The sequence below is a fragment of the Enhydra lutris genome, unplaced genomic scaffold, assembly GCF_002288905.1.
Source record: "Enhydra lutris kenyoni isolate GAN:26980312 unplaced genomic scaffold, ASM228890v2 scaffoldscaffold19, whole genome shotgun sequence".
In the NCBI taxonomy this organism is placed as follows: domain Eukaryota; kingdom Metazoa; phylum Chordata; class Mammalia; order Carnivora; family Mustelidae; genus Enhydra; species Enhydra lutris.
Genome location: NW_019154103.1, coordinates 35669779 through 35696864, shown reverse-complemented (window position 1 = coordinate 35696864; position 27086 = coordinate 35669779). Strand labels below are relative to the sequence as shown.

The 27086-nt window shown below is 41.0% G+C and overlaps 1 protein-coding gene across 2 annotated transcripts in view; it reads left to right on the top strand.

Annotated features, from left to right (window-relative positions):
• Positions 1-1894: 1894 nt before the first annotated feature.
• The window catches only part of LOC111148323 (GRAM domain containing 2B), a 121370-nt gene continuing 96178 nt past the window's right edge, over positions 1895-27086 (top strand). The window contains exon 1 of one of the 2 annotated variants that reach the window (XM_022504825.1): positions 1895-2022. In XM_022504825.1, the coding sequence (XP_022360533.1) occupies positions 1895-2022 (128 nt within the window). Of the gene's footprint in view, positions 2023-11734; positions 11986-27086 lie in introns of those variants that run through there. The other variant, XM_022504823.1, reaches the window with a different exon arrangement.

The window sequence follows — 27086 nt, the reverse complement described above, 5'->3', positions numbered from 1 at the left end:
GGCAAATTTTGATTCAAAGAGTAGAAAAGGAAGGATAGAGAATAAAAGTTATCTACATTCTTAATAATCTCATGCCTGGAAATCTCGTTCTAGTATCAAGCTTCGAACTCACACAAATTAGACTTCCTTCTCATTTGTAAATCTTCATCTCAGTTTTTTCCTATGCAAGTAAATCATCTCAACAGATAAGATTTTGTTTTACAGTGGTCACAGATTAAAGTTCATTAAATACTTAAAAATATTTTATCATTTGTGAGGCACCTGAATGGCTCAGCAGATTAAGCCTCTGCCTTCGGCTCAGGTCATGATCTCAGGGTCCTGGGATCGAGTCCCGCATCAGGCTCTCTGCTCAGCGGGGAGCCTGCTTTCCTCTCTCTTTCTCTCTCTGCCGGCATCTCTGCCTACTTGTGATCTCTGTCAAATAAATAAATAAACTCTTTAAAAAAATATATTTTTATCACTTGAGTTTAGCCAAATGATTTTGTTTGGATTTTTGATACAGAGTAAAAAAAAAACAAACTTTAACGTCCTTTTTTTTAATGCTTCTAATTAATAAGCAACTTTAGTATTTGCATTAGTGATATGATAGAACACCTAAAAAAAAATAAGAGTAAAAAAGATCAACTTCGCTGTGAAAGGGCCTTCTTTAGTATAACAGATTCATCATCAGTCGATATTTATTGAACCCCCACCATGAGCAAAGAACCATAATGAATAAAGCACAAAGAACATTTCTTTAAAAGCATAGTCTGAAAAAAAAATAAAATAAAAATAAAAGCATATTCTGATTATAGAAAGAGCAGATGAGGCAGGGGTGATAAAAAAAACATTGATAATATCTTTTTTTGGGGAAATGGTCAAATAATTTTTTTTAATTTTTAAATTTTTTTATTAACATATAATGTATTATTAGCCCCAGGGGTACAAGTCTGTGGATCACCAGTTTTACACAGTTCACAGCACTCACAATGATTATCAAAGCTGTTGTTTGGGCATTTTGGGGGAAGGGTTTTTGTTTTTTTTTTAACATTTTATGTATTTATTTGGCAGAGAGAGAGAAAGCAAGCACAAGCAGCGGGGAGGGGCAGAGGGAGAAGCAGGCTCCCCAATGAGCAGAGAGCCCCCCAGGATCATGACCTGAGCTGAAGATAGATGCTACCAGATGTTTAATCGAATGAGCCACCCAGGTGCCCTGGGCATGTGTAAAGAACGCATAGTCAGGGACACCTGGATGGCTCAGTTGGTAAGTGTCTGCCTTCAGCTCAGGTCATGATCCCCGGGGTCCTGGGATAGAACCCTGTATCAGGCTCCTTTCTCAGTGGGAAGCCTGCTTCCCCCTCTCCCACTCCCCCTGCATGTATTCCCTCTCTCGCTGTCTTCTCTCTCTGTCAAGTAAATAAATAAAATCTTTTAAAAAATTAAATTAAAAAAAGTAGAATGTATACTCATGCAAACAGGAGGAAGCTGAAGCCCATTCAGGGAAAATGACGGTAGAGGCTCTGAGGTGGCACATAGCCACTATCTTCTGAAGGGAGGAAAGACAAGATGGGAATAAGACATAGGTCCTCATGAGGAAGGGGTCAGTGTTAACTGACCCCACACCAGCACCAAGATTAAATGAAGTTCTTGAGCCAAGAAGGTCATGTGATCTTAGGAGTCCCACAGCACATTGCTGCAGTCATTTGCTGAGCCACACATGTGTGTTTCAGGTGTGGCTGATCATGTCCCTCGGAGCAGAGTCTGAAAGAGAAACCACCTGTTGCAGCACTTAGTACAGTGAGGGAAGAGCAGGCCACTTGGCAGAAAGGGCTGTCATTGGCCAGATCAGGAGTAAACTCCAAGTTCCTTCCTGGTACTCCCCAGAGTTTCTGGGCGATCAGATATCTTCTAAGAGATGTGGAAAAGGCAGCAGTCCCTGTCAACAAAGAGGAGCATCCAGCAGACCTTTCAAGCACAGCTCATCTCCTACAAGAGCCTGTTCCAGTGGAGGGAAATTACGCCAAAGGACCCAGACCAAGAATTGTGTTAGGTCTCAGACCTGGAAAAAAATAGGCGAGAAGGGAGTGTTGCCTCTTTGCATTTCAAAAGTCTCTAGCATTTCAAGGACAGAAGCCTCCACAGGAGGGAGGTCTGTGCTTGCCTACTGGGACATTTTACCTTCTTTATCATTAAGGGCTTGAGAATAAACAAGAGTGATCCCACACGCTTTAGGAACCTAGGATAGATTAACCAAAGACTCAAACGTATTTTGCTTATAGGGTTATTGTATAGAAGAACAGGCAGGGTTTGAGGGTTTTCATGTTATTCAAGCTGAAAAAGGGAACTCAAGCAGAAGGGGACAAGGAGCAATACTAGGAGAGCCTTGAGAATCATGGTGGCAATCCAAGACTCGGTTTGCTCAAGAGAAGTCAGGATTTTCCAGTGAAGGGAAAATAGGATTGAAAGAAAGAAAGAAAGAAGGGGGAGGGAAAGTGCCGAATCCTAACCACTAGGCCATCAGTGAGCATCAGAAGGAAGGAGGGAAGGAAGGAAGGAAGGAAGGAAGGAAGGAAAAAAAAATACAATTAAAAAAAGAAAGAAAGAAAATGGGATTATGGTACTGTCTGTCACACTTACCATGTCAACCTATAAGTTTTGGTTTTAAGTTCCTTTTAATCTAGAAAGATGGGTTTGGTTTCAGGTTAGATTTCGTTGACTTCCTTGTAAGCAGGCACGATGTCTGAGGCTTTTGATCTTTTGACTTCTGCTTTGTTTTCTACTTTAAATTTAGCAAAACTGATCACAGAGTACCAATTACATGTAGAGGAATTTATTTTTTTTTAATTCCTCAGGTGTTTCAACTATAATTGCTTTAAAATCCCTCAAAGAGTCTTGTCTTAAAAAGAAAGAGAATTTTATGGGAATGTTGTTAGGTTTTATCCCAGACCTAGAGCAATAAAGAGAAAGTCTCCAGAAACCCATTTAAAGGCATCACCATGGGTACACACAAACACTGTGAAGACAAACACTGCCCATGAGACGTGACGGGAACAGAAAACATAATATAAAATGTAAATGGATGGAGGAGACAAAGAACCATGTGCTTTACTTTACTTCTAGGAGACTGTGTAATAATGGAAAGACACAGGGCTTTGGATTCCAGAAAGTTGCCCTGAATCTCAGCTCCACAGCCATTTCACTAAATGTGTGAACTAGGAAAAGAGACTGTGTCTCTTGAGTTTGGTTATCTTATCTCCAAAATGGTGAGAAATATATCTATTCCCTAGTGTTATAGAGGATTAACTAAGTTTCTACAGGTCAGGTGCCAGGTATATAGAAATTTAACAATGATTAAATTCCCTTCCTGTCTTTATCCTCTGCCCCTAAAAACCCAACAGAAACACTAGAACACAGTTTCACAGATAAACAGCCTATATGTTTCCACAGCCGTCAGGAGATGGTTCAGTCCGATCACCAAACTCCACCTTAATTTATAGCGTTTTCATGGCTGTGTCAGGCAGAGGTAGAATTCAACTCTGGTTTACCAGAAATTTCCAAATTGTATCTGACCTGTCTGGGCTAAACACTCACTGTGCCGGAGGGGGAGACGGCAGGCACCTGGATCTGTATTTGAGTCTCAGTCTTGTCACTCACAAACTAGGAGACGTGGTATGAGTTCATCAAACTCTCAGGCCTCAGCCTCTCCTCTGCAAAATAAGGACGATAACTCCCTTCCAGACTCACTTCCAGCACTGCACACAAGCATGTTAGGAAGGCAATAACCATCACCACAAATGTGGTGGCCTTTCAAAAACTCTCCCCCCAAAAAACAACAACAAAAAAAGAAACAAAAACCTGCCCACTGGTCACCCAGTTGGGTTGTCTTCTGCATTGTTTGATAACTAGTAGAGAGTATTTTTTATTTATTAGCCATGTGCCTTTTTTCTTCCACAAATTGCACCCTTATGACCCAACTCATATCTTAAAAGATTCTATGACCTCCATTCTCAAGATCAAACTATTACAGATAGCACCATCTCAGTCACCTTCTGAAGTTGGCACAGCCTCACCGCTCTTCACTGTTTTAAAACCTTGCAGGATGAATGATAAATTGAAGACATGTCATCAACAGTAACACGGAAATGCATTAGTATATGATTTTCTATCTCTTTGCCTGTCCTTGGGTGATACTAATTCATGCTCTTCTCAGTGCATGAAGATTCTGTAGGGAGGCATCATTATTAGCATTCCTTGTTATTACCATTGTCACAAACAGGTAAAATAATAACCATCTAAAAAACATGATGTCAGGATTATCAAGAATGATAGAGGGAAAATACACAAAACTCTGGGCCTGGACTTACTACTAGAGATGCAGAAAAAAGATAGAAGTCCATGTCTTCAGAAGGAACAGGGATGACCAAATTCACCAATGGAGAATAAGTTGCTAATTATATTGTTTTGTTAAAAGTAATCAGTTAGCCAGAAATAAATCCTAACATTCATGGTCAGTTCATTTTCAACAAAGGAGACAAGACAATTCAATGATAAAAGAACAGTCTTTTCAACAAGAATGCTGGCAAAAACTGCCAAAGGAGTCACGTACCAGGACAACACACCAAAGAAAGAAGTTGGACCCCTACCTCACAACACACTTAAGAATCAACACAAAATAGACCCAAGACCTTATTCTTACATAAATGTTAGAACTATAGTACCTCAGAAGAAAACATAGGAGGAAAGCTTCATGACCTCAAGTTAGGCAATTATTTCTTAGGTCTGACACCAAAACACAAGTGATAAAAGAGAAGACTGCTACATTGGACTTCATCAAAATTGAAAACTTTGTGCTTCACTATTAAGAAAGTGAACAGACAACCTATAGAATGGGAGAAAATATTTGCAAATCACATTTCTGAGGGGAGAGTTTTATCCAGAACATATAAAGGATATAACTCAAAAATAAAAAGACAACCCAGTTTGAAAGTGGGCAAAGGATTTAAATCAGTTTCTCTCTAAAACAGATATGCAAATGGCCAATCAGCACAGAAAAGATGCTCTCATCATTAGTCATTAGGAAAATGCAAATCAAAAACATAATGAGATACCAGTCCATATCTACCAGAAGGGCTATAACCAAAAAGAAAAAACAAAACCAAAAACAAAACAAAAAAAAACACGTTAAATGTTGGCAAGGCCTATGGAGCCATTGGGACCCTCATCTATTTCTGATTGGAATGCAAAATGGGCAGCCACTTTGGAAAACAGTTTGGCAGTTCCTCAAAAAGCTAAACATAGCAACTACACTCCTAGTTATTTAACCAAGACCACTCTGCACACAAAACATGTACACAAATTTCCATAGCAGCAGTATTCATAATAGCTAAAAACTGGAAACAATCCAAATATGTACTGACTGAAACACAATATGAAATGTGGCATTCCGTTCAAGGGAACATTATTTGGTCATAAAAGAGAAGTACTGATACATATTACAACATGGATGAAACTTGAAATTATGCTAGGCGAGGGGTGCCTGGCTAGCTCAGGTGGTAAAGCATGGAAATCTTGATGTCGGCGTCATGACTTCAAGCCCCACATTGGGTATGGAACCTACTTAAAAAACAAAACAAAAACAAAAAATAAAAAGTATGTTAGGTGAAAGAAGACAGTTATAAAAGATCACATATAGTATGATCCCATTTATATGAAATATCCAGAATAGATACTTTGTTTCTATATGAAATGTTTCATTCCATTGACAAAGAAAACAGTGATTGCCCAGAGCAGAGAAGCAGGGAGGTAGGAGGATGGAGAATCACTGCCAATGGGTACAAGGCTTCTTTTTGAAGCAATGAAAATATTCTAAAATGAGATGATGCTGGTGGTTGTATACCTCTGTAAATATGCTAAAAACCACTAAGTTACGCACACTGAATAGGTGGACTTTATGTTATGTAAGTGATATCTTAAGCTGTTGTTTAAATCTTCAAAAGCAGTTACTTTAACTAAAACCCTCTGATTTTATTATAAATGTTGGTAATAATACTTATAACAGCTAACTGAGTGCTCATTATAGGCCAGGCAATATTCAAAACCTTTACAAGTACTAATTCACTTTTCTGGCAAACCTGTTAGGCAAATACCATTATTTGGTACTTTTACATACCATTTTACAGATTAAAAAACTAAAGCTATTAAGTAGCATCCTAAGAATTCAAACACAGAGAGTCTGTGTTTTTATTTTTTTTATTTTTATTTTTTTATATTTTTTTATTTATTTGACAGAGAGAGATCACAAGTGGAGAGAGAGAGAGAGAGGAAGAAGCAGGCTCCCTGCCTAGCAGAGAGCCCGATGTGGGACTCGATCCCAGGACCCTGAGATCATGACCTGAGCTGAAGGCAGAGGCCCAACCCACTGAGCCACCCAGGCAGCCCGAGTCTGTGTTTTTAAATAAAATATGGACCTGGCCCAGTAATCCAACAGCAAAATATGGGGAGAAAATCCCCAAAATTCAGAGTTGGGGAAATTTTAAAATATTATAACAAGCGGGGTACCTGGCTGGCTAAGTCAGTGGAGCATGCAACTCTTGATCTCAGAACGTGGGTTCAAACCTCAGGCTGGGTGTAGAGATTACTTAAAAATTTTAAAGAAAATTTTAAGGGACACCTGGGTGGCTCAGTCGGTTAAGCATCTACCTTCAGCTCAGGTCATGAGCAGGGAGCCTGCTTCTCCCTCTGCTTCTGCCACTCCCCCTGCTTGTACACTCTCTCTCTTTCTCTGACCAGGAAATAACTAAAATATTTTTTTTAAATTAAAAATAAAAAAATCATTAACATAAAATAAAATACTAAAACAAACAACAGAACCTAAGAAAGTTAATGACTAAGAGTAAAACAATTTTTTTTGGTTACTTCATATAATAGCACTGGAAAATGAAAGGCTGGAGATGTCATGGCCATGTCCATCTCTTGTCCTGTGTGAAAACAATATTAAATACAGGTGGGCTGAGGCTGGGAATCCCTGATATGTTTTCATTCTCCCATGAGCTACACCAGGAGGGATCCGGTACTGCAGCATGGCAGAAACAGAAGCCGGACTAGCAGGCTAGCAGCAAAGAGAGTCTGGAGGGCAGGCTTTCCTCTGACACTGATTATTCGTGTGGCCTTGGGCAGGTCCCCTAACCCCTCTGGACACAAATGACAGATCTCGACCATGAACTATCCTCAACTGACACTTCCTAAAGCATCTGTTTGTTTGAAAATCTCATCATCCTAATTTATAGACTGGTATCAAAAACCTCTTGCCCGGTGTCATGCTTACTCTCAAACAAATCTTCCTCAAATCGGTTTCATGAAAGTCCTCAAGAATTCTGTGTGGTTCTACGCCAACCATGCTAGCCCCCAGGGCTCCGCCTGTGGGGAGGGAACCGAGATGAGTCCGTGTGTTCCTCACTTTGAATGGTAAGGCCCCCTGAAAATAATAAAAAAGTATTTTGCAAATGTTGACTATATTTCCAGGATTACCAAGCAATTTTGACAATTATTTAGAGTAAAGCACAATTTTGGTAATGCCTACAGTGTTAATTGTGATTATCTCTGGAGGCTGAAGATTATAGGGGCTTTCTTAATCTTTTTTATATTTCCTGTGTTTTGTTTTATAAACAAAAAAGTGTATTTTAAAAAACTATGGCCCAACGCTATGAATGTAGTTAATGGCACTAAACTGCTCACACAAAAACAATTATGATACTACGTGTATTTCACTGCAATAAAAATCCCCCCAATATCCATTATGGAGACACTATAAATAATACAATGTTCATAAATAATTCTCTGAAAATAATTGTCAATTTGTATAAAATCAAACAAAGGCAGAATAGACAAAACCCATGCAGTAGGTCTGAAGATATTGGTACTTAAATCAAAGAACACAGTTTCTTCCGTCTGGTAACTCTAGAGCCAAATTCATAAGTTTTGCCAAATACTGCAGCTGGGATGCTGAATGTCAGCAGTGGTGTGAGGAAGCCAGCTCCTACAAGCTCACAAGAGTTCACTGTCAGCATCTTTTCCCAAAGCTATATTCAATGGTGCATGTTAGTAGCTTAAAACCAGCCACGGTGGGAGCACTTACACTCTGGAAATTGGAAATGCTACAAATCAAAGCTTGGTTTTTCCCAGAAAATCAGCATGCCAGCACATTGCTGTTTAAATAATAAAAACGTAAATAGAGGGGCGCCTGGGTGGCTCAGTGGGTTAAGCCTCTGCCTTGGGCTGAGGTCATGGTCTCAGGGTCCTGGGATCAAGCCCCACACTGGGATCGAGCCCCACGCTGGGATCGAGCCCCACACTGGGATTATGCCTCACATTATCATGGGGCTCTCTTCTCAGTGGGGAGCCTGCTCCACCCCCCCCCCGTCTTTCTCTCTGCTTGTGATCTCTCTCTCTCTGTTAAATAAATAAATAAAATATTCAAAAAAAGTAAATAGAAATGTATACTAACAGAATGCCTAAAATCAATGATCCCAACTTATTTTATAAATCTAAATACAGTTAGGAGCAGTGAAAAATATACCCAAGTGAGTGGCAAGGCAGGAATAGGAACCTAGGATTCCAGATTTCTTTCCCTTACATCATAAAGACCAAATGCCCAAAGACAAAGGTTGCCTTGAGTTTGCTATTGCTGGATTCACTGGAACTGCAAGATCAATTTGCTAATCTTTCTGGGGGCAAAACTCCCTCCAAAAGTCACCAGCTGCTGCAGAGAGTAATGGCTTTCTGTCAAAAGCAACATCCATCATCTCTGCATCGCCTCAGAGAAGGGCTCATGACTTCAGAGGAGGAATTAACTTCCTTTTTGACACTTCCTTCCATGGACACCCACAGATCAAAGGAGCTTGAGGAAGAAGCCAGGGGCTTGAGCTTGGACCTAGTTCACCAGGTCCTGAGCATTCCAGGCTGCTTGGTGGGCCCTTAGCACCAATGTCAACACCCCACGGACACAAACTGTTAATACTTGATCTCTCTCTGGAATGAGGTTTTCCACAAGACACATGCAGGCACACGCTGACGTCACATTCAGAAAAGGAAGTACATGTCCATGAAATTCAGCATTCATCTGTTTATTCCTATTACCTGTAAGATAAAGCTTGACCTAGCCACGGCATTTGGGGTCCTTCATCATCCGGCCGCTACCTAAGTGTTCAAAACTACTTTCTTCACCAACACACAGTCTCCACTTACACACACAACCTGACCCGTGTACTTTCTCGCTCATGGACTCTCCTGCCTTCCCTCTCCACTTTTCCAACCTCTCCTCACTCTTCAGAGTGGAGAGGTTAACTGGAACTCCAATTTTTCCTATAGGCTTTTCTAAATCATCCCGGATTCAAAAGATCTTTCTTCCTTTGAAATGTAAATAAACATAGTCTCACTTCTGTTTAAATGCTCCATAAACATTTGGTGAATGAATGACTGAATGAATTCCAGCACGACCACATTCTTAGGGCACTTAGTTATGCACTTAGGCACTTAATTATGGCCAAGTTGCTTTAACCTTCTTAAGATACAGTTTCATCATCTGTAAAAATGTGGTTTGGGCAAGAGACTGAGATATTGTTTTGAAATTATCTAGCAGAGATTCTACATAGACTCAAAAGATACTAGGTAGAACAAAGACTGGAGAAGTATTAGCCTGATTTACTGCCTCCTTCCCTCCTGTGTTGTTAGTTAACTTTTCCATTATGCATAGTGTCTCTTCCTAGCTAGATTATTGGATCAAGGACCCATTTCTTGACATTTTTTTCTGTCCTTCACAGTGGCTAGCAAAACATGGAGTTTTGCTAATAAAATACTGTTGATGAGTCAATAGCTTCTCTATTGAAAAATATGTCCCAAGATTTTGTCTGGTGACACTGGAATTCCCTCCTTTAGAGACATTCTCTCCTAAAACAAGCATCGGCCTAGCTAAAATCCAAACCTGCCTGGGAGATAGTAATAAATTATGTTGCATTGGTTATGAATATATGCTCTGGTTACACTTTCTTATTTACAAGGAGTAGAAACTAGCTTGCAGACTCGCTAGTATGCGAAGTATGATATGGTTTTGTTTAATCCAAAACCTTAGTAGAATTCGCTTTATTTAATGTTTTGCCAACATAACTGCAACATAGAAATACAGGGGACAAGAGAAATACAGATACTGCTCTATCAAGGAGGACAAGGAGTGAAACAGAATGAAGTGTAGCATCATAATTGCAGCAAATGGCATCAGGAACCACAGTGACCGGCTGTCGTGATTTGCATTTCACCAAGGGGTTCCAAAGATGCAAGGCATTCAGGGCTAACACCAGAAAATCCCAGACAATCTGGTATAAGTTGGTCATCCTGTAAGGAACCACTAAACTTCCACCAAAAAAACACACTTCCTCTAATTTCAAAAGTGCACTTGGGGTCAGCAGCACAAACCTGTCCCTGGCTGGTTATCAGCTGGTTAGGGCAAAGAGCTCACAAGGCCAAGGCTAAAGGTTTGATTTCCCAGGAAACTTGGCTCTCTTCCAGTCAGAGGCAGAGTGCTTCCCTTCAGCCAGCCGTCTTCCAGCATCTTTGACCCATCACAAGGGGAACAAGGAGAGGGAATGCACAGCTACTTTGGACCAGATCCTCCGCCGCTGCTAGTAACATTGGTGGGCGGACACTGATGGTTTCCTTGGGCATCAACACGGAGTGAGTGAATAAGGTCACAAAAAGAAACTCACCCTTAAATGGGTTTGAAATAACCACACATAGCAGAATCTCCTCGATTTCAGTCCAATACTGTGAGACAGGCCTGGCAGACAGCAAGCGCGGCAGGTCTGGGATCACCTGAGGTTCCAGAGCCAGAAAGCCACAGAGATGGGGCGGGAACCCTCACCTCCTAGCGACTGTTTGTCATCGTGGTGACCGCGGCGGTGGCAGTGACAGAGGTCACAGCCGCCTGTAACCCAGCAAAACACACACCCTGAACATTGAGCTTGACTTTGTACATCTCCTTTCCATAAGGATTCCAGAACTCTTCAGGTTACTGGAACCACACGGGCCGCCTGAAAGCTCTCATGCACCTTGCCCAACGCCAGCCGTGGCATGCTTGTGGGCTGATGATTTCCTGCACGTGTAAAGGCTTTACAAAGTGCAGTCAAATGCTCTGCCACTGAGCTATACCCCCTAGGCTTTACAAAGTGCATCCACATTCTCCACCCTGTTGCTCAGGTCCAGGGGATCCCAGAAAAGTATCCCCACTTTGAACGTTTAGGTGCTGCAAGTTTCTGCACCTCCCTCTTTTTTTTTTTTATATTTTATTTATTTATTTGACAGAGATCACAAGTAGGCAGAGAGGCAGACAGAGAGAGAGAGAGAGAGAGAGAGGGAAGCAGGCTCTTGGCTGAGCAGAGAGCCCGATGCGGGACTCGATCCCAGGACCCTGAGATCGTGACCTGAGCCGAAGGCAGCGGCTTAACCCACTGAGCCACCCAGGCGCCCCTGCACCTCCCTCTTTCACGTCTTTATCTTCTCATAGACTCCTCTGCCTCCAGTCCGCAGGGTCGTGAGGTGTTTGGTGTTTGGATTAGTAAACTGACAGGTGAATTTCCCAAACACGTTTATTTTTCCTTTGGGAAAGTGTGGGTAGGAAGAAAACCACTGTGTGTCCTACTTCCATGTTACTCATTAACTGACTTGAAAAAAAATAATAAGCAGCGTTGGCTAGATTAGGAGTCATGTGAAGAAAGTTTCCTGCAATGCGGGAATAGAGCAAAGCTAAAATGCAGAGTTTTCCCCATGACAGGGGGGACTCAGAAAGGAGCCTCTGAGCTTCTTGCTTAACCTGGTGATCAATATGCGCACAATGGCGAGGAAAAGTCAGTCTCCCAGCGACTCGGTCTTCCAGTTTGACATTCCTGGCAGCCCAAGAAAGGCAGGCTCCGAGGCCCCACGCAGCTCCACAGACAGCCCCGGCTCGGTGTTTCTCAGGTGGGTACCTCCGTGGGTCGCCCTGGTGGCCTGAGCCACCAGACCCGTGTTCCTTGGAGAGCTCTGTCCTTGTCCCTGGAGGCCGCAACCTGCCAAGGGGAAGGAGAAGGCACAGCCTGGGCATTTGGCCCAATGGATTAGAAGGGGGTACATAGCAAAGAATGTCACTTGCTGAGCAAATACAGCTATTACCACTATTAAGGGAAAATAATGGTGAGTACCTTCTTTAGGAATTTTTTGTACTGGGTGACTGGCCGGCTCTGCCGTTCTTTAATTCTTGATCACTTTCATGTTCATAGGAAATGAAGACAAATAGTTGAACCAAAAAAACCTTTCTTCCATGTCAGAATTACCTGTGTTATTATCGAAAGAGTAAATTTGGGGGCTTTCTAAATTAATTATCAAAATAGTATTAGCTGTACTGTGGGTTCAACTATTTATTGTACAGATGGAAAGCAGCTTTGGCCTGATTGAGAACACACTCTTTTTTAGCTATAAATATTAATATCTACATAAATATGACTCTGATAATTACATTTTTTTTAATTTTTTTTTTTTTTATTTGAGAGAGAGAGAGAGAGAGAAAGAGAGCACAAGCAGCAGAGGGAGAAGAAGAAGCAGGCTCCCGGCTTAGCAGGGAGCCCAATGCAGGGCTCAATCCCAGGACCCTGAGATCATGACCTGAGCTGAAGGCAGAGGCTTAACTGTCTGAGCCACCCACGTGCCCCAATAATTACATATTTTTAATGAAAACCCATATTATCAACTCTTTATTCATTTTGACCTCCTAATAATTGTCTAGGAACTTACAAAATGTAGAAATCAAATCCAAGTGAAAATAATTTCAAGAGAAAGTTTCTTACCCAACTTTGATGTAAACTTTAATGTTATCCCACATGAACCTCCTAAGTGAAGCCAGCGGAAAGACCTCCACACTAGAAGTTTACGTCTACACAACACCGCAGCCAGAAAGTTGATCATTTATTTTGTTTCTTCATCATTTTAAATCATTTATACAAAAAGGTGCTCCTCAAAATTATAGCTTTTAAAAATTAAATGGAGACAAAGAAATCCCATTTCATCAAGTGGTGTTTGCATATCAGAATGTCAGGTTACAAAAATCAGTAAAATAATTTAATTTTATTTTACTATATTATTTTATTTTATTTTTATTTATCTATTTGAGAGAGAGAGAGAATGAGAGAGAGAGAGAGCATGAGAAGGGAGAGGTCAGAGAGAGAAGCAGACTTCCCTCTGAGCAGGAAGCCTGACTGGGGACTCAATCCCAGGACTCCAGGATCATGACCTGAGCTGAAGGCAGTTGCTTAACCAACTGAGCCACCCACATGCCCCAAGTGAAATAATTTTAAGAAGAAGTTTTGGGGATAAAGAGCCTGACTTTATGCAAAATGTTATGTAATACCTTTATTTTTAGGGTAACTTAGTTTTTTCCATCCATCATGAAAATGAATTTATCTGACTTTCATTGGCTGAGCAAGAGGACAACTCCTGTGATTAAAAATGTAAAACCTCTGTATTATTCCCATAATTTGCTGAATTTTGAATGTTTCTCAAATAATTTTGTCTGCTTAATCCACCTCTTCTGTAAATAATGCCAACTCTTCTAGGAGCTCAAGTTCTAATCAGGAAAAACAAAATTAAAATATAAAACAAATATTTAAAATATATAAAATACAGAAAGTATAATTTAAATGAACACACATATTATTTAAATAAATTTAAATAAATAGAATAAAAATAAAATAAAAATCTGCATCAACTTAAAGTCAAGCCTCTTTCAAAAACAGCCCATGCTTATTCTACCTGCATATTAGATATTAAATATCAAATGTCTATATTAGGATCTAGAAATGATTTTTTGTGTGTGTATTGGAACCCATCTAAAACACTATGTGTATCTCCAAACACTTTGGGCACTGAAGGACTTTCATTGTGGTTGAAAAATCTACTTAATGTGTTATATAGTAAATCATTCCAAATAATTCATGGAAGCATTTAGGCACATCCTGGTTAATTATTTGAGGTATAAAATAAGACCAGGTAAACACTTCCCTTTACCTTCTCAATAAATACTAAGAATTTATGGGGCTGATGTGATATCCTATTATCATTTCCCAAACCAGAAGCAATAAAATGTACTCTGAGATCAACAAACCACTTCAGATAGGCACAGATACAATTTATGCAGTGCTCTTATTCAAACATTTAACACAGATTCACTGAGTGACCGTCATATGCCAGGCTATATGGAGCACACAGCGTACAATCATAAGCCAGACAAACCCAGTCTCTGCCTTCAAAGAGGTTATTATAATGTTTAACATCAAAGACAGGCTAAAAAATTATGAATGCATAAACGTATATACCTCTATATACATAATTCTTATATTAACATTTATTATCATAGGAAACAGTTACAGGACTGAGAAAAAGAGCCAGATAAGGAAAACTAACTTAGATGGGATGGCAAGGGAAGGACTCTTTAAGGAATTAATAATTCAGGTGTCTTCGAGGATGAAAAAAGCCAACCATGGAGTGACCATGGAAAGGACATGCTGCCCAAAGGGAGGGAAAGATCATAAGTCTTGAGGAATCTGGGAAGAGAAGCATCTGATGAAACTGGAGAAGGGGTTTAGGATTCTCTCTTAACTGCAGTGGGAAACCACTGGGTGGTTTAGAATAGGGGAGTCTCACAATGTGGTGTTCCCTTTAGAATGCCTTTCTTTATTTTTTTTTTTTTATTAAAAGATTTTATTTATTTATTTGACAGAGAGAGATCACAAGTAGACAGAGAGGCAGGCAGACAGAGAGAGAGAGAGAGAGGGAAGCAGGCTCCCTGCTGAGCAGAGAGCCCGATGCGGGACTCGATCCCAGGACCCTGAGATCATGACCTGAGCCGAAGGCAGCGGCTTAACCCACTGAGCCACCCAGGCGCCCCTAGAATGCCCTTCTAAAGGGAACACCACATTGTGAGACTCCCCATTGTGAGACTCCAGAGAGGCCCCTCTCTGGGTGATTTCCAGGTTTCTGCTCTGCCGAGCGATACTGGATCTTGCCCACATCTCCCCATGACCTTGTGTAAGAGCGTCTGTAAGGTACGGAGCCAGCAGACGCATTACTGGGTCACAGTTTATAGGCACGATTAACCCTGCTCATGATGTCAACTTGTGTTCCAAAGTGTTGTGTCATTCACGATCCTGCCTGCAATGATTCTGCTGCCTACACAACATTGACATTGTCTGACTTTTTAATTTTTTCTAATCCAGAAGCTGTGAAATGGCATCTCACTGGGGTTTTAATGTCCATTTCCCTTATTAATACAAAAGGAGCATCTTTTCAACATGTTTCTTGATTATTTTCATTTACTCTTCAATAAAATACCTGCTTATAGATTTATGACCCTTTGGGGCAGAAGGCAGGTGGGAAGACAGGATACTGTCTTTTTTTTAATTTTTAGATAGTTTTAAAAACACTGCAGATACTAATTTTTTGTTACTTATATGTATGGTGTAAATATTTTATTCTGGCATATGATTTGTCTGTTCACATTCTCTGTCATATCCAAGTTCTTATTCTTAATTTATCAATGCCTTATTTTCTTAATGATTTGCACTTTCTGTGACTCGTTTACAAAATCCTGACCTACTCTGAGGTCATTAGAATGTTCTTACCTATTGTCTGCTAAAAGTATGTTTTCTTGCTCTGTCACACATTGCTGTCTTAATTAGTACAACTTTATAATAAAAGTTTTGCTGTCTGGTAAGACAAAACTCCTTACCTAGTTCAAAAATGACTGGCTACTCTTGGGACACCTGTATGGCTCAGTGGGTTAAGCCTCTGCCTTTGGCTTAGGTCATGATCTCAGGGTCCTGGGATTGAGCCCTTCATTGGGCTCCTTGCTCAGTGGGGAGCCTGCTTCTTCCTCTCTCTCTGCCTGCCTTTCTGCCTACTTATGATCTCTCTCACTCTCTCTCTCTCTCTGTGTCAAATAAATAAAAATAAATAAATCTTAAAAAAAAAAAGACTGGCTACTCTTGACCCTTTTGCTTTTCCATTTAAATTTTAGAATCAGTTTATCGAATGAAGACTTATTCTTAGTTGAAATTGCTTTAAGTCTATTACTTAATTTGAGGAAATTAAGTCTACTTCTCCTTATATTGTGTTAAATATACCTATTCATGCACATAGTATTTCCTTCCATTTATTTAGGCTTTCATTAATATCCTTTGATAAAGTTTTAGAATATTCTACATAAAGACCTTACACATTTTTATACTTATTCCTACATACTTTACACCACTGTTGCCATTGGAAATAAATACAAATAAATATATATATACATATATATATACACACATTTTTTTTAAAGATTTTTTTATTTATTTGACAGAGAGAGACACAGTGATTTATTTATTTTTAGAGAAAGAGAGTGTGTGTACGCACACATGCAGGGGCAGATGGAAAGGGAGAGAGAATAAAGCAGAGTTCCCATGGAGCCCAATGGTGGGGCCCACACAGGGCTCCACACAGGCTCAATCCCAGCACCCTGACATCATGACCTGATCCAAAATAAAAAATCCACTGCTAATCAGACCCCTGGAAGTCTATGCCTCTTAATCCCCTTTACCTATTTCACCCATTTCCCTACCTCCCTCCCCTCTGGCAGCTATCAATTTGTTCTCTGATTCTGTAAGTCCGATTCTGTTTTGTTTCCTTTGTTTCGTTTTTTAGAATGCACATATAAGTGAAATCATATGGTATTTGCTTTTCTCTGTCTCACTTATCATAATACCCTTGGGTATATCCATGTTGCCACAAAAGGCAAGATTTCTTTCTTTCTTTCTTTCTTTCTTTCTTTTTTTTTTTTCTTGATGGCTAAACTAATATTCCGCTCTATGTGTGTGTGTGTGTGTGTGTGTGTGTGTGTGTGTGTGCATGCCATATCTTCTTTATCCATTCATCTACTGATGGACATTTAGGTTGCTTCCATACCTTGGCTTTTGTAAATAATGCTGCAATAAACAGAGACATGCATACATATTTTCATATTAGCATTTGTGTTTTCTTTGGATAAATACCTAGAAGTGGAATTGCTAGATCTTACAGTAGTTTCACTTTCAATTTTTTGAGGAACCTCCATACTGTTTTCAATAGTGGCTACACCAATGAACATTTCCTACCAACAGTGCACAAGAGTTCCCTCCTTCCCACATCCTTGCTAACACTTGTTATTTCTAATTTTTTCGATACCAGCCATTCTAACAGACATGAGGTGGTATCTCATTATGGCTTTGATTTACATTTCCCTGATGATGAGAGATGTGGAGCATTGTTTCATGTGTCTGTTGGCCATCTGGATGTCTTTTTTTTTTTTAAGATTTTTTTTTTTTTAATTTGACAGAGATCACAGTAGACAGAGGCAGGCAGAGAGAGAGAGAGGGAAGCAGGCTCCCTGCTGAGCAGAGAGCCCGATGCGGGACTCGATCCCAGGACCCTGAGATCATGACCTGAGCCGAAGGCAGCAGCTTAACCCACTGAGCCGCCCAGGCATCCCCATCTGGATGTCTTCTTTAAAAAGGGTCTATTCAGGTCCTCTGCCCATTTTTTAATAGGGTTTTGTGTTTTTTTCCGCTTTTTTTTTTTTTTTGTATGAGTTCTTTGTATATGTTGGATGTTAGCCCCTCGTCTGATATATCATTTGTGAATATCTTCTCCTATTCAGTAGGCTGCCTTTTCATTTTATTGGTGGTTTTCTTTACTCTGCAAAAGCTTTTTAGTTTGTTGCCCTCGCCTGAGGAGACAGATCAAAGAAAACAAACTCCGAAAAGATGAGGCAGCACTATGCTGGAATGTGGGACCATGGTGGGACAATGGTGGGACCAGCCTAGGCCTCCTCAGACTCCTTCAGTGCTCTGGTTTGGGGATCACCCCAGACTGCAGTCAACAATGACCATGGCAGGTCCAAGGTAGCCTTACAGTCACATTCATGCCTCCACCCAGTGGCCCCACTGATTCTGTCCCTGTTCATCTATTGTCCCAGCTGCCACCAGTGAATGGCAGAGGAAATATTGGCCCTTTTTCTCTCTCTTCCCAACAGCCTTGATTTTTCTTAGCCACACTCACTTCCCCCGCTATCAGAGAAAGAGCAGGAGCACTTTTTGGTACCTCAAGAAGAGGAACACTGTAGGCATCATATTATGACCCATTTTCACTAGATGAGTCCATATCCCAGCTCCTGTTCATTGGGATTTGTAGAGGTAAGGGTTATATTTAGAATCTGGAGGGAGCTGAGTTCTGAGAAATGGGTTTTCCTCCCTAGGAGAAGGGATGAACAGGTAACAGTCAAAGAAAGCAGGACTGTGTTAAGAGGATATAGTAGTAGCAGTCGTAGTGTCCTAAGCGTGGTGTGGGTGTTTCAGCAAATGGCATACCTCTCTATTCTTAGTGGGCAAGGTTCACTGGCAGGACCTGGGAACTCTGCTGAGCCTCAGGGGAGCTTGAAGAGCAGACTATCAGAAAGAAAAGAGATGATGAAGTATACTAGTGAAATGGGGCTGTGGAAGTTAGAATGAGGAGATGCCTCTCCTCAAAGAGCAACCGGCATCTCTGACAGGAGGGGTAGAATTTTCCCAGCAGGAAAGAAGAGAACTCCCCAGCCTCTAACCTGGCCCGGAGAGAATGGACTTGCAGTTTCTTTCCCAAACTTTGCCAGACACTTCCTCACAGTCTATGTATACCAAGCACTCAATATTCTGTCAGCACACATGCTCTATCCTTGCACCAGGCTTCCAAACACGCTGGGAGCCCTCCCTTGACTGCCTCAAAAATTCCTATTCATCTTTCAAGTTGCACCTCCAGAAAGGTCTTCTCTAACATCTGGGGAGAACTTCTACCTCCACCCCTCAGAAGTAGCTGCCTTTTTTATTTGTTGACATCCCATCCACTATTAACCACTTATCAGAATGGACTGTCAGGAGGGGTACGGTTTACAAAGTCGGTGAAGCTTAAGCTTCCACCCCCACTTACACAGGCCCCTTCCAAGGCCCTGGGAGTATCTGTAGCAAGCTCCTCAGATAGGCATACCTTTCTGTAAAGCTTTTGGACAATACTTCAACTACCATTATGACTGCTGTCTCTCTTCACTCCGATTTTCTCTCCTATCCAGTGGGCAAGGGCTTTTTTGACATTATGAGCTAAGGGGAAGTTGTTTGGAGATGCATTTCGTTTGGGATTGCTGGAATTAATTTATGTGGTTCGTCATGTGTGAGTTGTTACTAGCCAACCTGGCTTCCTGGAATATTCCCACCACACATGAAGGGTCAGAGATGAGATCACGATAGGAATATGTCCTCCGGGTACAGTTTATCAGCAGTATGTAGGCAGTGAAAGAGAAACAAGATTCGATATGTATAGGACCAGAAGCTAGTTTCTGGTAAATTTTTCCAGTCATCAGATGTGGTGGACTCTGTCCTCATTAATGCCAACACAAAACAGAAGTTCTCTCCTGTTAGGACTATAAACTTGATAATGTAGCTGATATCATTTTAAGTACACCGAACTTTCTTCTTCTTCTTCTTTGGTGGTAATTGCATGATTTATCAGAATTTCTGTCTTTATGGGACACAAACCCAAGGTAATACTAAAAACAGCAATTGCTTTTGTGTGTGTATCATATAATAGACCACATCTTATTTTTATTCTTTTATACTTACAGTGCTGATGAAGGAATGGATGTGATTCCCTAGGCATGAATCCGTTAGTGGAATGCATGCTGGCTTCTTAGTGACTACCTGTTAGAAGTTTCTCATTTGGGGTGATCTTGAACATATTTATAGAAAAACTAAGTTTATACAAATGTTTCTCATCAGTGTCCAGTTCATTAAATTTTCATAACACCTAAACTTGTTTTTAAAAAACAATTTTAAAAATTACTAACCTATGCATTAAGCCTTGACTCACTTGACTCACTTTTTAAACGACATTTTCAAATGTCACGAAAATTTATTTTGGATGAGCTTATCTTTAAGTTCCTACTTTCATTAAAAGCTTTTTATCTTAACTGGTTTTTAAAAAAAATCAATCAGGTTCATTTACATCCTCTCCTCCCTCCCTCTCTCTCTCTCCCCCCTCTCTCTTTCCTCCATGTCTAATGTAAAGCCAGGCAAGTGTACCTGAGCTGCAAGTTCCAGCAGTTCCCTCCATGGGTAACTATGTGGAGTTGTAAGAGGGCAAATTGGCCAGCCCTGCCAAGAAGTACAGGAGTGATGAATGAGGGCTTCTTTATAGTTAACGGCACAGAAATAACCTCTACTATTTGCACAGTGTCTTACTCGTGGAAACTTTTTACAGATGTGACCTTACTAACCTTAGCGGCTTTTTGCTATGGTGGGTGGATTATGGTAGTTACTCTTTAGTGCTTAGATAATGAAGAAAAGAATGGAAAAAGGAAAAGACGTTTTCTGCTGTGGCTGTCTGGCAAAATAAATCTAACGAAATTAGTTCAGGTAGTGAACACACAGCCAGAGAGGTAACAGGATGGTGTTATCCAACTTCACTGATTAATATATTCACCCGGTGTGACTTCAAATTATGTGGGCTATTTCCAAAAAATCAAATCTATCCTCAAGAGTCATTTAATTTTGTTTCTTCAGCCCACCCAGGGTGACTTTCACAACCTCAGAAGTAGGCATGTGACTCTCTTTGAAAGAAGAAAGTTAAGGAGACCTACCTGGAATTCTCTATTCTCTATTGACCCATTATGTGATTCTATGGGTTTTGGTGAAATTTATTTGCAAAAAAAGACAAGGGTATTTGTCTTAGGTAATTTTCAGGAATGGTGAAAGAACAAGTATGATGGGTAATTTCATTTAACAAACAGCTATGGAATCCCTTCTATAATACTGCATGGAAGGAGGACTGCCTGGTATATATCTGGTTTGGATACTTACTCGTGGCATAAACCCTCGGTGCCTCACTTTCCTTGATGGTAAAATGGGGACAATCTTAAGATGGCCAATACTATTAAACAAGACAATATACAAAGTGCTTGGACAGCAAATGTTCTAACAAGGTGATTATAAGGCAGGAGAGAAGATCTACAGAGGAATAATGGTATATTCACTCACCACCTAGAACTCTTAGAAGCTAGAAACACATCCTTGCCTCTCCATCTATAGTATCTGGCACAGAGAAGAAACTCTATAATGAGAAGAGAGCCTTGCAAAGTAAGTAAATGGCTGCAAACCCAGCTCCTGCTTTTAGGGGCTCCAATTTCTGTTGGTCACAGACACACCTGCTGGCTACTATACAAGGCAGGCAGTGTGCATGTATTAGGAAGATTGTATTATTAGCCTAACTCTCCAATCTGTAATTTCCCTCAGCATGTTTATGGCTGATCCCCATGTTGCAAAACTTACATCTAGAAATAACTGCACATTTCAAATGCTTAGTGCCACAAAATAAACCTTACCTAATGTGAAAAGGTGATGGCTGTCAGGACGTTCCTGGGGAGAAAAAAAAAAAACAAAAAACAAAACAAAACCCAAAACCCTATTTTATTACTTCCAATAAACCCACAGGGGCAGAACAGTGGGCCATGAATAAGCTTCACTCCAAACACACTCCTGTACAAGGGTAATAAAGCCAGAAGCAAGAATGGTGAAATCATACCAGGGCCTGCATTTATCTCCCAGACTTGTCCTTTGAACGCTGGGAAATACCGGCTGTGACCTGGCCAGCTTCCCTGGTCCTATATCTTATTCCAGGAAGCTTCCACTCCACTCATGCATGCGAGTCCCGCCTTTGCACATTCTGAGCTGCCCACAACACTCTGGCAGAGTAAATTCTATGTGGTCCTTTGAAACTGGACCAAACATCCCTGTCTTTGGAAAGCTTCCCTTGACACCCTTTTCTCGGCTGTGTAGTATCTTTTGTTTACTTCCATGACCACATTTATCACAAGCTGCATTACTCTTGTTACATTTCTTTCTTCCTCACTTTGCTGCCTTATTTCTAACCCAACCATTCAGCACAGTTCCCGGGACAAAATAGACAACAATAAATGTCAGAGGGCGGTGGGGGACAGAGCAGTGAGGAGCTCCCCCTGAGATGACAGGCAAACCTGGCCCCTGCTGGGGTGCTTGCTGGGGTGCAGCAGGCCTGGCCCCGGAAGGCTGATGCTCCACAGCACAGTGAGAGCACACAGGGAGGAGCCGGCTCGGTGCAGGAGGGCAGCTAGAGACAAAGCCGAAGGATGGATCAGATCTTCTGACTCACCGTTCTGGACCTTCTCGCTGTTCCATAGTGATTGATTATTAGAGCTGAACTAGCATTTGCCTATACTGTGGTCCCAAATGTTTTATCCTTGCAGTTGGGAAAAGAGAGGGGAAGAATTACAAGGAGCCATAGAGGCTGAGGTTTCTGTTTCCATAAATTGAAGGGCACACTTGATTTTAATGTATTTTCACACTGCATTCAGTTTACAAATAAACTAAATGACTGTAAAATTGAATTAAACTCAGCATAAAAGAAAAAAGAATGAAACAAAACATCAGTTTTTCATTTAAGGAATGATCCCCACAAACGCTGCACATTTTCCTGACTTCATGCCTCTAAGCTCGCTCTCTCTGCCCGGAGTAACATCTCCCTCCAAGAGCACTAAATCAACATCACTAGAAATCCGGCGGTGAATACAACAAGGGTGGCCTGTGTTCTTGAATTACTCTCCTCAGAGGAAGTCACACACGGGCAGGATTTTGAGTGTCTTGCATAGAGGAGGACAGGTAAACGGACCAAAGGGCAGAAACCCAGCCTCCAGGCCTTAAAGCAATGGCAGAGGAGACGCAGTTCCCAGCACAAAGAAATGGTAATTCTGTGACGTGATATAGGTGTTAGCTAACCCTACCTCAGTAATTGCATTACAATACAGAAATGTCTTAGATGACCAGGTTGCACACTTCCAACTTACACAATGGTACTTGTCAATTATATCTCAATAAAAATAATAATACTTAAAAAAAAAAAGAAATGGAAGGTAAGAGGTGAGCTGAGCATGAGGCGAGGGGGTGGCAAAGAGAGAAAGAGCTAGAACCTAACACTGAGGAATTAGCCTTTTGCTATTCTCTGTGGAAGAGAAGAACCCCCGTTTCAGACGGCTGACAGAACCCTGTGTCTCTAGAGCACACAGAGGGGGCGGGAGAATCAGAGGAAAGGATGCAGAACCCAGACACACTTTTCCCAAAGCATAAAAATGAAGCTCAGAAGCTGAATTTTGTCCCAAGTTCCGAACAAAATAAAACACCCTCCAGAAAAAAATATCATTCCTATTTCTCTCCCTGTCAGAGACTGTATCCAACTAATACAAATTCTAAGTTAGCAGTCACTGCCTCCAATGCCACCTCTGGAGAACAAAAGATATTCTTTTCTCTTTCGTGGCTGTGCCTCACCATCAGCACCCAGGCTCTGCCCGCTGACCCTTGCACGATTCCACACCGCCCAACATCGAAAGGCAAATCCAACTCCAAATCACTCATTTAGGGGAACATGAAGTTTAACCAGGAGGCTCACCCCACAGTGGGGAAGAATGGCCAACAAAGGCTGTATGAATTACCAGCTGCCTCCCAGCTCGTTACACCAAATCTTCACCTCTTAAAATCATAAGCATCTACTTTCTCATACAGTATCTGTGTGTTTTGAATCTGGAAGTGAAGAGCGTGGTGGTTCTAGCTCAGGGACTCTGGTGAAGTTGCCGTCAGCTATCAACCATGGCTGCAATTATCCAAAGGCTTGACTGGGGCTAAGGGGGTGCATTTCTAACCACACCTGGTGGGTTAGTGCTGGTATCTGCAGGAGGCTTCAGTTCCTCTCCAACTGGAGAGAGGGTTGTTTACAACATGGCAGCTGGGGTTTTCCCCAGAGCAAGTGATTCTTGAGACAGGACCGTGAAAGACACAATATCTTTAAGAACCCAGTTTCTGAACTACACCATCATTTTTGCAATATCTTGTTGGTGAAATAGGTCAGCCCTATGTATTCGGTGTGGGAGGGGACAATCCATGGGTGAGAATGCCAAGAAAGAGGCATCATTTGGAGCCATCCTGGAGGCTGGTGACTATAAGGGGTATGGGGGTGACATCAAGGTTGCCACATATTTCTAATCTGAAGGCAGTATATGCTGGAAGGACAGCCGGCTTAGAGTTGCACAGGCCTGTGTTTGTGTTGTGTTTTGGGGGTTTTTTGTTTATTTGCACAGGCCTGTATTTGATCACAATGTTGGCACATGCTGTGTCACCTTAGTCCAGTTACCTGAACTTTCTAAACCTCAGCTTTCTCATTTGTAAGATGGAAAAATAACACCGACATCTGAGGACTGTTTTTGAGGATTAGGTATGGAGAATGTACATACTGTGGCGAATACTGGAGAATGGTTAACTGTTATAGTTACAAAGTAGGCTAAATGTTACTATAGCAACACAGTTGGAAGTCTTTACCCACACAACCCTGGGTCAACTCTAAGGGTTTGTTTGGATTTGTTTCTTTTCCCTCATATTCTTTTTTTAAAAAAAATTTTTTTTAAAGATTTTATTTATTTGACAGAGAGAGAGAGAGACAGTTGACAGTAGGAACACAAGCAAGGAGAGTGGGAGAGGGAGAAGCAGGCTTCCCACTGAGCAGGGAGCCCGACACGGGGCTCAATCCCAGAACCCTGGGATCATGACCTGAGCCAAAGGCAGGCGGTTAACGACTGAGCTACGCAGGTGCCCCTTCCTCATATATTCTTTTATAATTTATAAACGACTTCAAGCTAAACACGGTTTGTAGCAGTTTATAAAGCTAAAAAACATGTATTTTTGTTTATATATTTGAATAGATGTAGAAAACATGAAAACTTTAAGATCTAAACTTGACAGCAAGAGCTGTCAGGCTCTTGCATTTTTCCCATATGGCTGAAATCCATACTCTGATGACCTTAAAGAAACCTGGAAATAAGGTAAGGGTGGAGGGAATATACTGCATTCATGAGTTTTCTCAAAATCACAGTTTTTCTGGGAAGAAGTGTGATTAACTCTAGAGAAAAACACAAGTTCCAGTGGTCAAGTGGTGTGTGATGTCAAAATGAAACATTTTTTCAACAGGGCTACTGGTTTATAAGGTTACAGTATGTTCTTTACTCAGAAATTTGAGTTTGGGCTTTGCCTTTGATGCAAATTTCTCCACCCTTCATTTCTTCCGCAGTAAAATAAGAGTAAGGACCCTATGAGAAGAAGCTTCTTCATGTGTGTACTCAGAATATTAACTCTCCAAATTTGTGTCCAGAAAGTTTAAGTAGAAAGAGCCCAGGCTTAGCCCTGACAGCCCTCTGGGACCCGGAACAAATCACTGATCCCCTCCTTTTCCTCATCTCACAAAATGGAGAAATCTACCAGTAAGAGGATTTTTTCCAGACAATGGGGAAGTTAAGGGACGGTGGGGAATGAAATGAGGTGAGATAAATAAATATAGAGAGATAGATATAGAGATACAGAGATATTTAATTATAAGCTCCTTCTGGGGAAAAAAATGAAGAATCCTTTTCAGGGATTACTTTATTCTTATGGTATTTAATATTTATTTTAGTTGCTATCTGAAGTGGGGGACTTACCACAAAGCTAATGAAGCTGAACTTTTAGGGCTGATCACCTGAATTAACCTCTTCTAATTCAATATTCTCTGTCCGCACCTGATTTTCACGTTTTTTTTTTTTTTTTTTTTAAAGAAGTCCCCCATATCATATAAGCTGCAGGCCCTACAAAACTGAATCTGCCCCAGTTGCTGCTCTAAACATAAATACACATTTTTCAACCAAGACCAATTTTCTAATGGTATCACCGGTGTTTCATCATCATTAGTGAGATAATATCCTACTAACAGCTTAACAAATCTATGTAAGAAACTTAACAAGAAACTATTACTATAGTATGAATGGGTATTTCCAAAATGACTGATTCCTGGAATAGATGGAAATACAACGTATCCCCTACGTGCGTGTATTATTTTTCACAATATTCATATTGTCATTTATACAGGATGGTCACATTACATAAACCATATAATTCATGAACCACATATACTAGAGTATATAACATATTTAATGTAGAATTTAATTTTAGCATAAAACATAGATAAAGGTGGTAGCATATGTTGCTTCTCAAAAGAGAAGAAAAATATTATCAAATATTCTATCTATATTATTATATACCACACATTGCGGGGTTTAAAGAAATATAGATTCCAGAAATCCAAAAGTTGCTGTACCGATAATAATTCCTCTCTGAGGTGAGAAGTAGCATAAAACAGTAGTTAGGAACGTCGACCCCACAGGGTGCCTGGGTGGCCCCTCCAGTGAGCTTTTGATTCTGGGTTTCAGCTCAGGTCATGACCTCAGGTCCTGAGATCCAGCCCCACTTGGGGATCAGCTCAGCTCAGTGCAGAGCATTCTTGTCCCTCTCCCTCCCCGGACTTGCACGCACACACATTCTCTCTCAAATAAAGAAATAAAATCTGGAAGGAAGGAAGGAAGGAAGGAGTGGGGGAGGGCGGGAGGGCAGGAGGGAGAGAGGGGAAAGAGAGAGCAAGCAAGTAGACTGACATGGGGTCCCATCTCATTGAAGTGGTTCAGCAAGTCTGTACTTCAGTTTTTGCTCCTCTTAAAGAGGGAGTGATAGCTTCTACTTCATAAGGTTCTCATAGGGATTGAATGAGCTGCCTTACTTGTGAAATGCCTAGAAACCTACCTAGCATAGGCAAGCACTGCATAAATGTTATTTAAAAACACTTTAGGCTGGGGGCACCTGGGTGGCTCAGGCTGTTAAGCATCTCCCTTCAGCTCAGGTCATGATCCCAGGGTCCTGGGATCCAGCCCCACATTGGGAAGCCTGCTTTCCCTCTTGCTCTCCCCCAGCTTGTGTTCCCTCTCTCACTGCCTCTCTGTCAAATACATAAACAAATAAATAAATAAATAAAATCTTTAAAAAATAAAAAATAAAAATACTTTATGCTGATTTCTACCTTGGGCGGTAGTCTCACAAACTGTTTTAGCACCC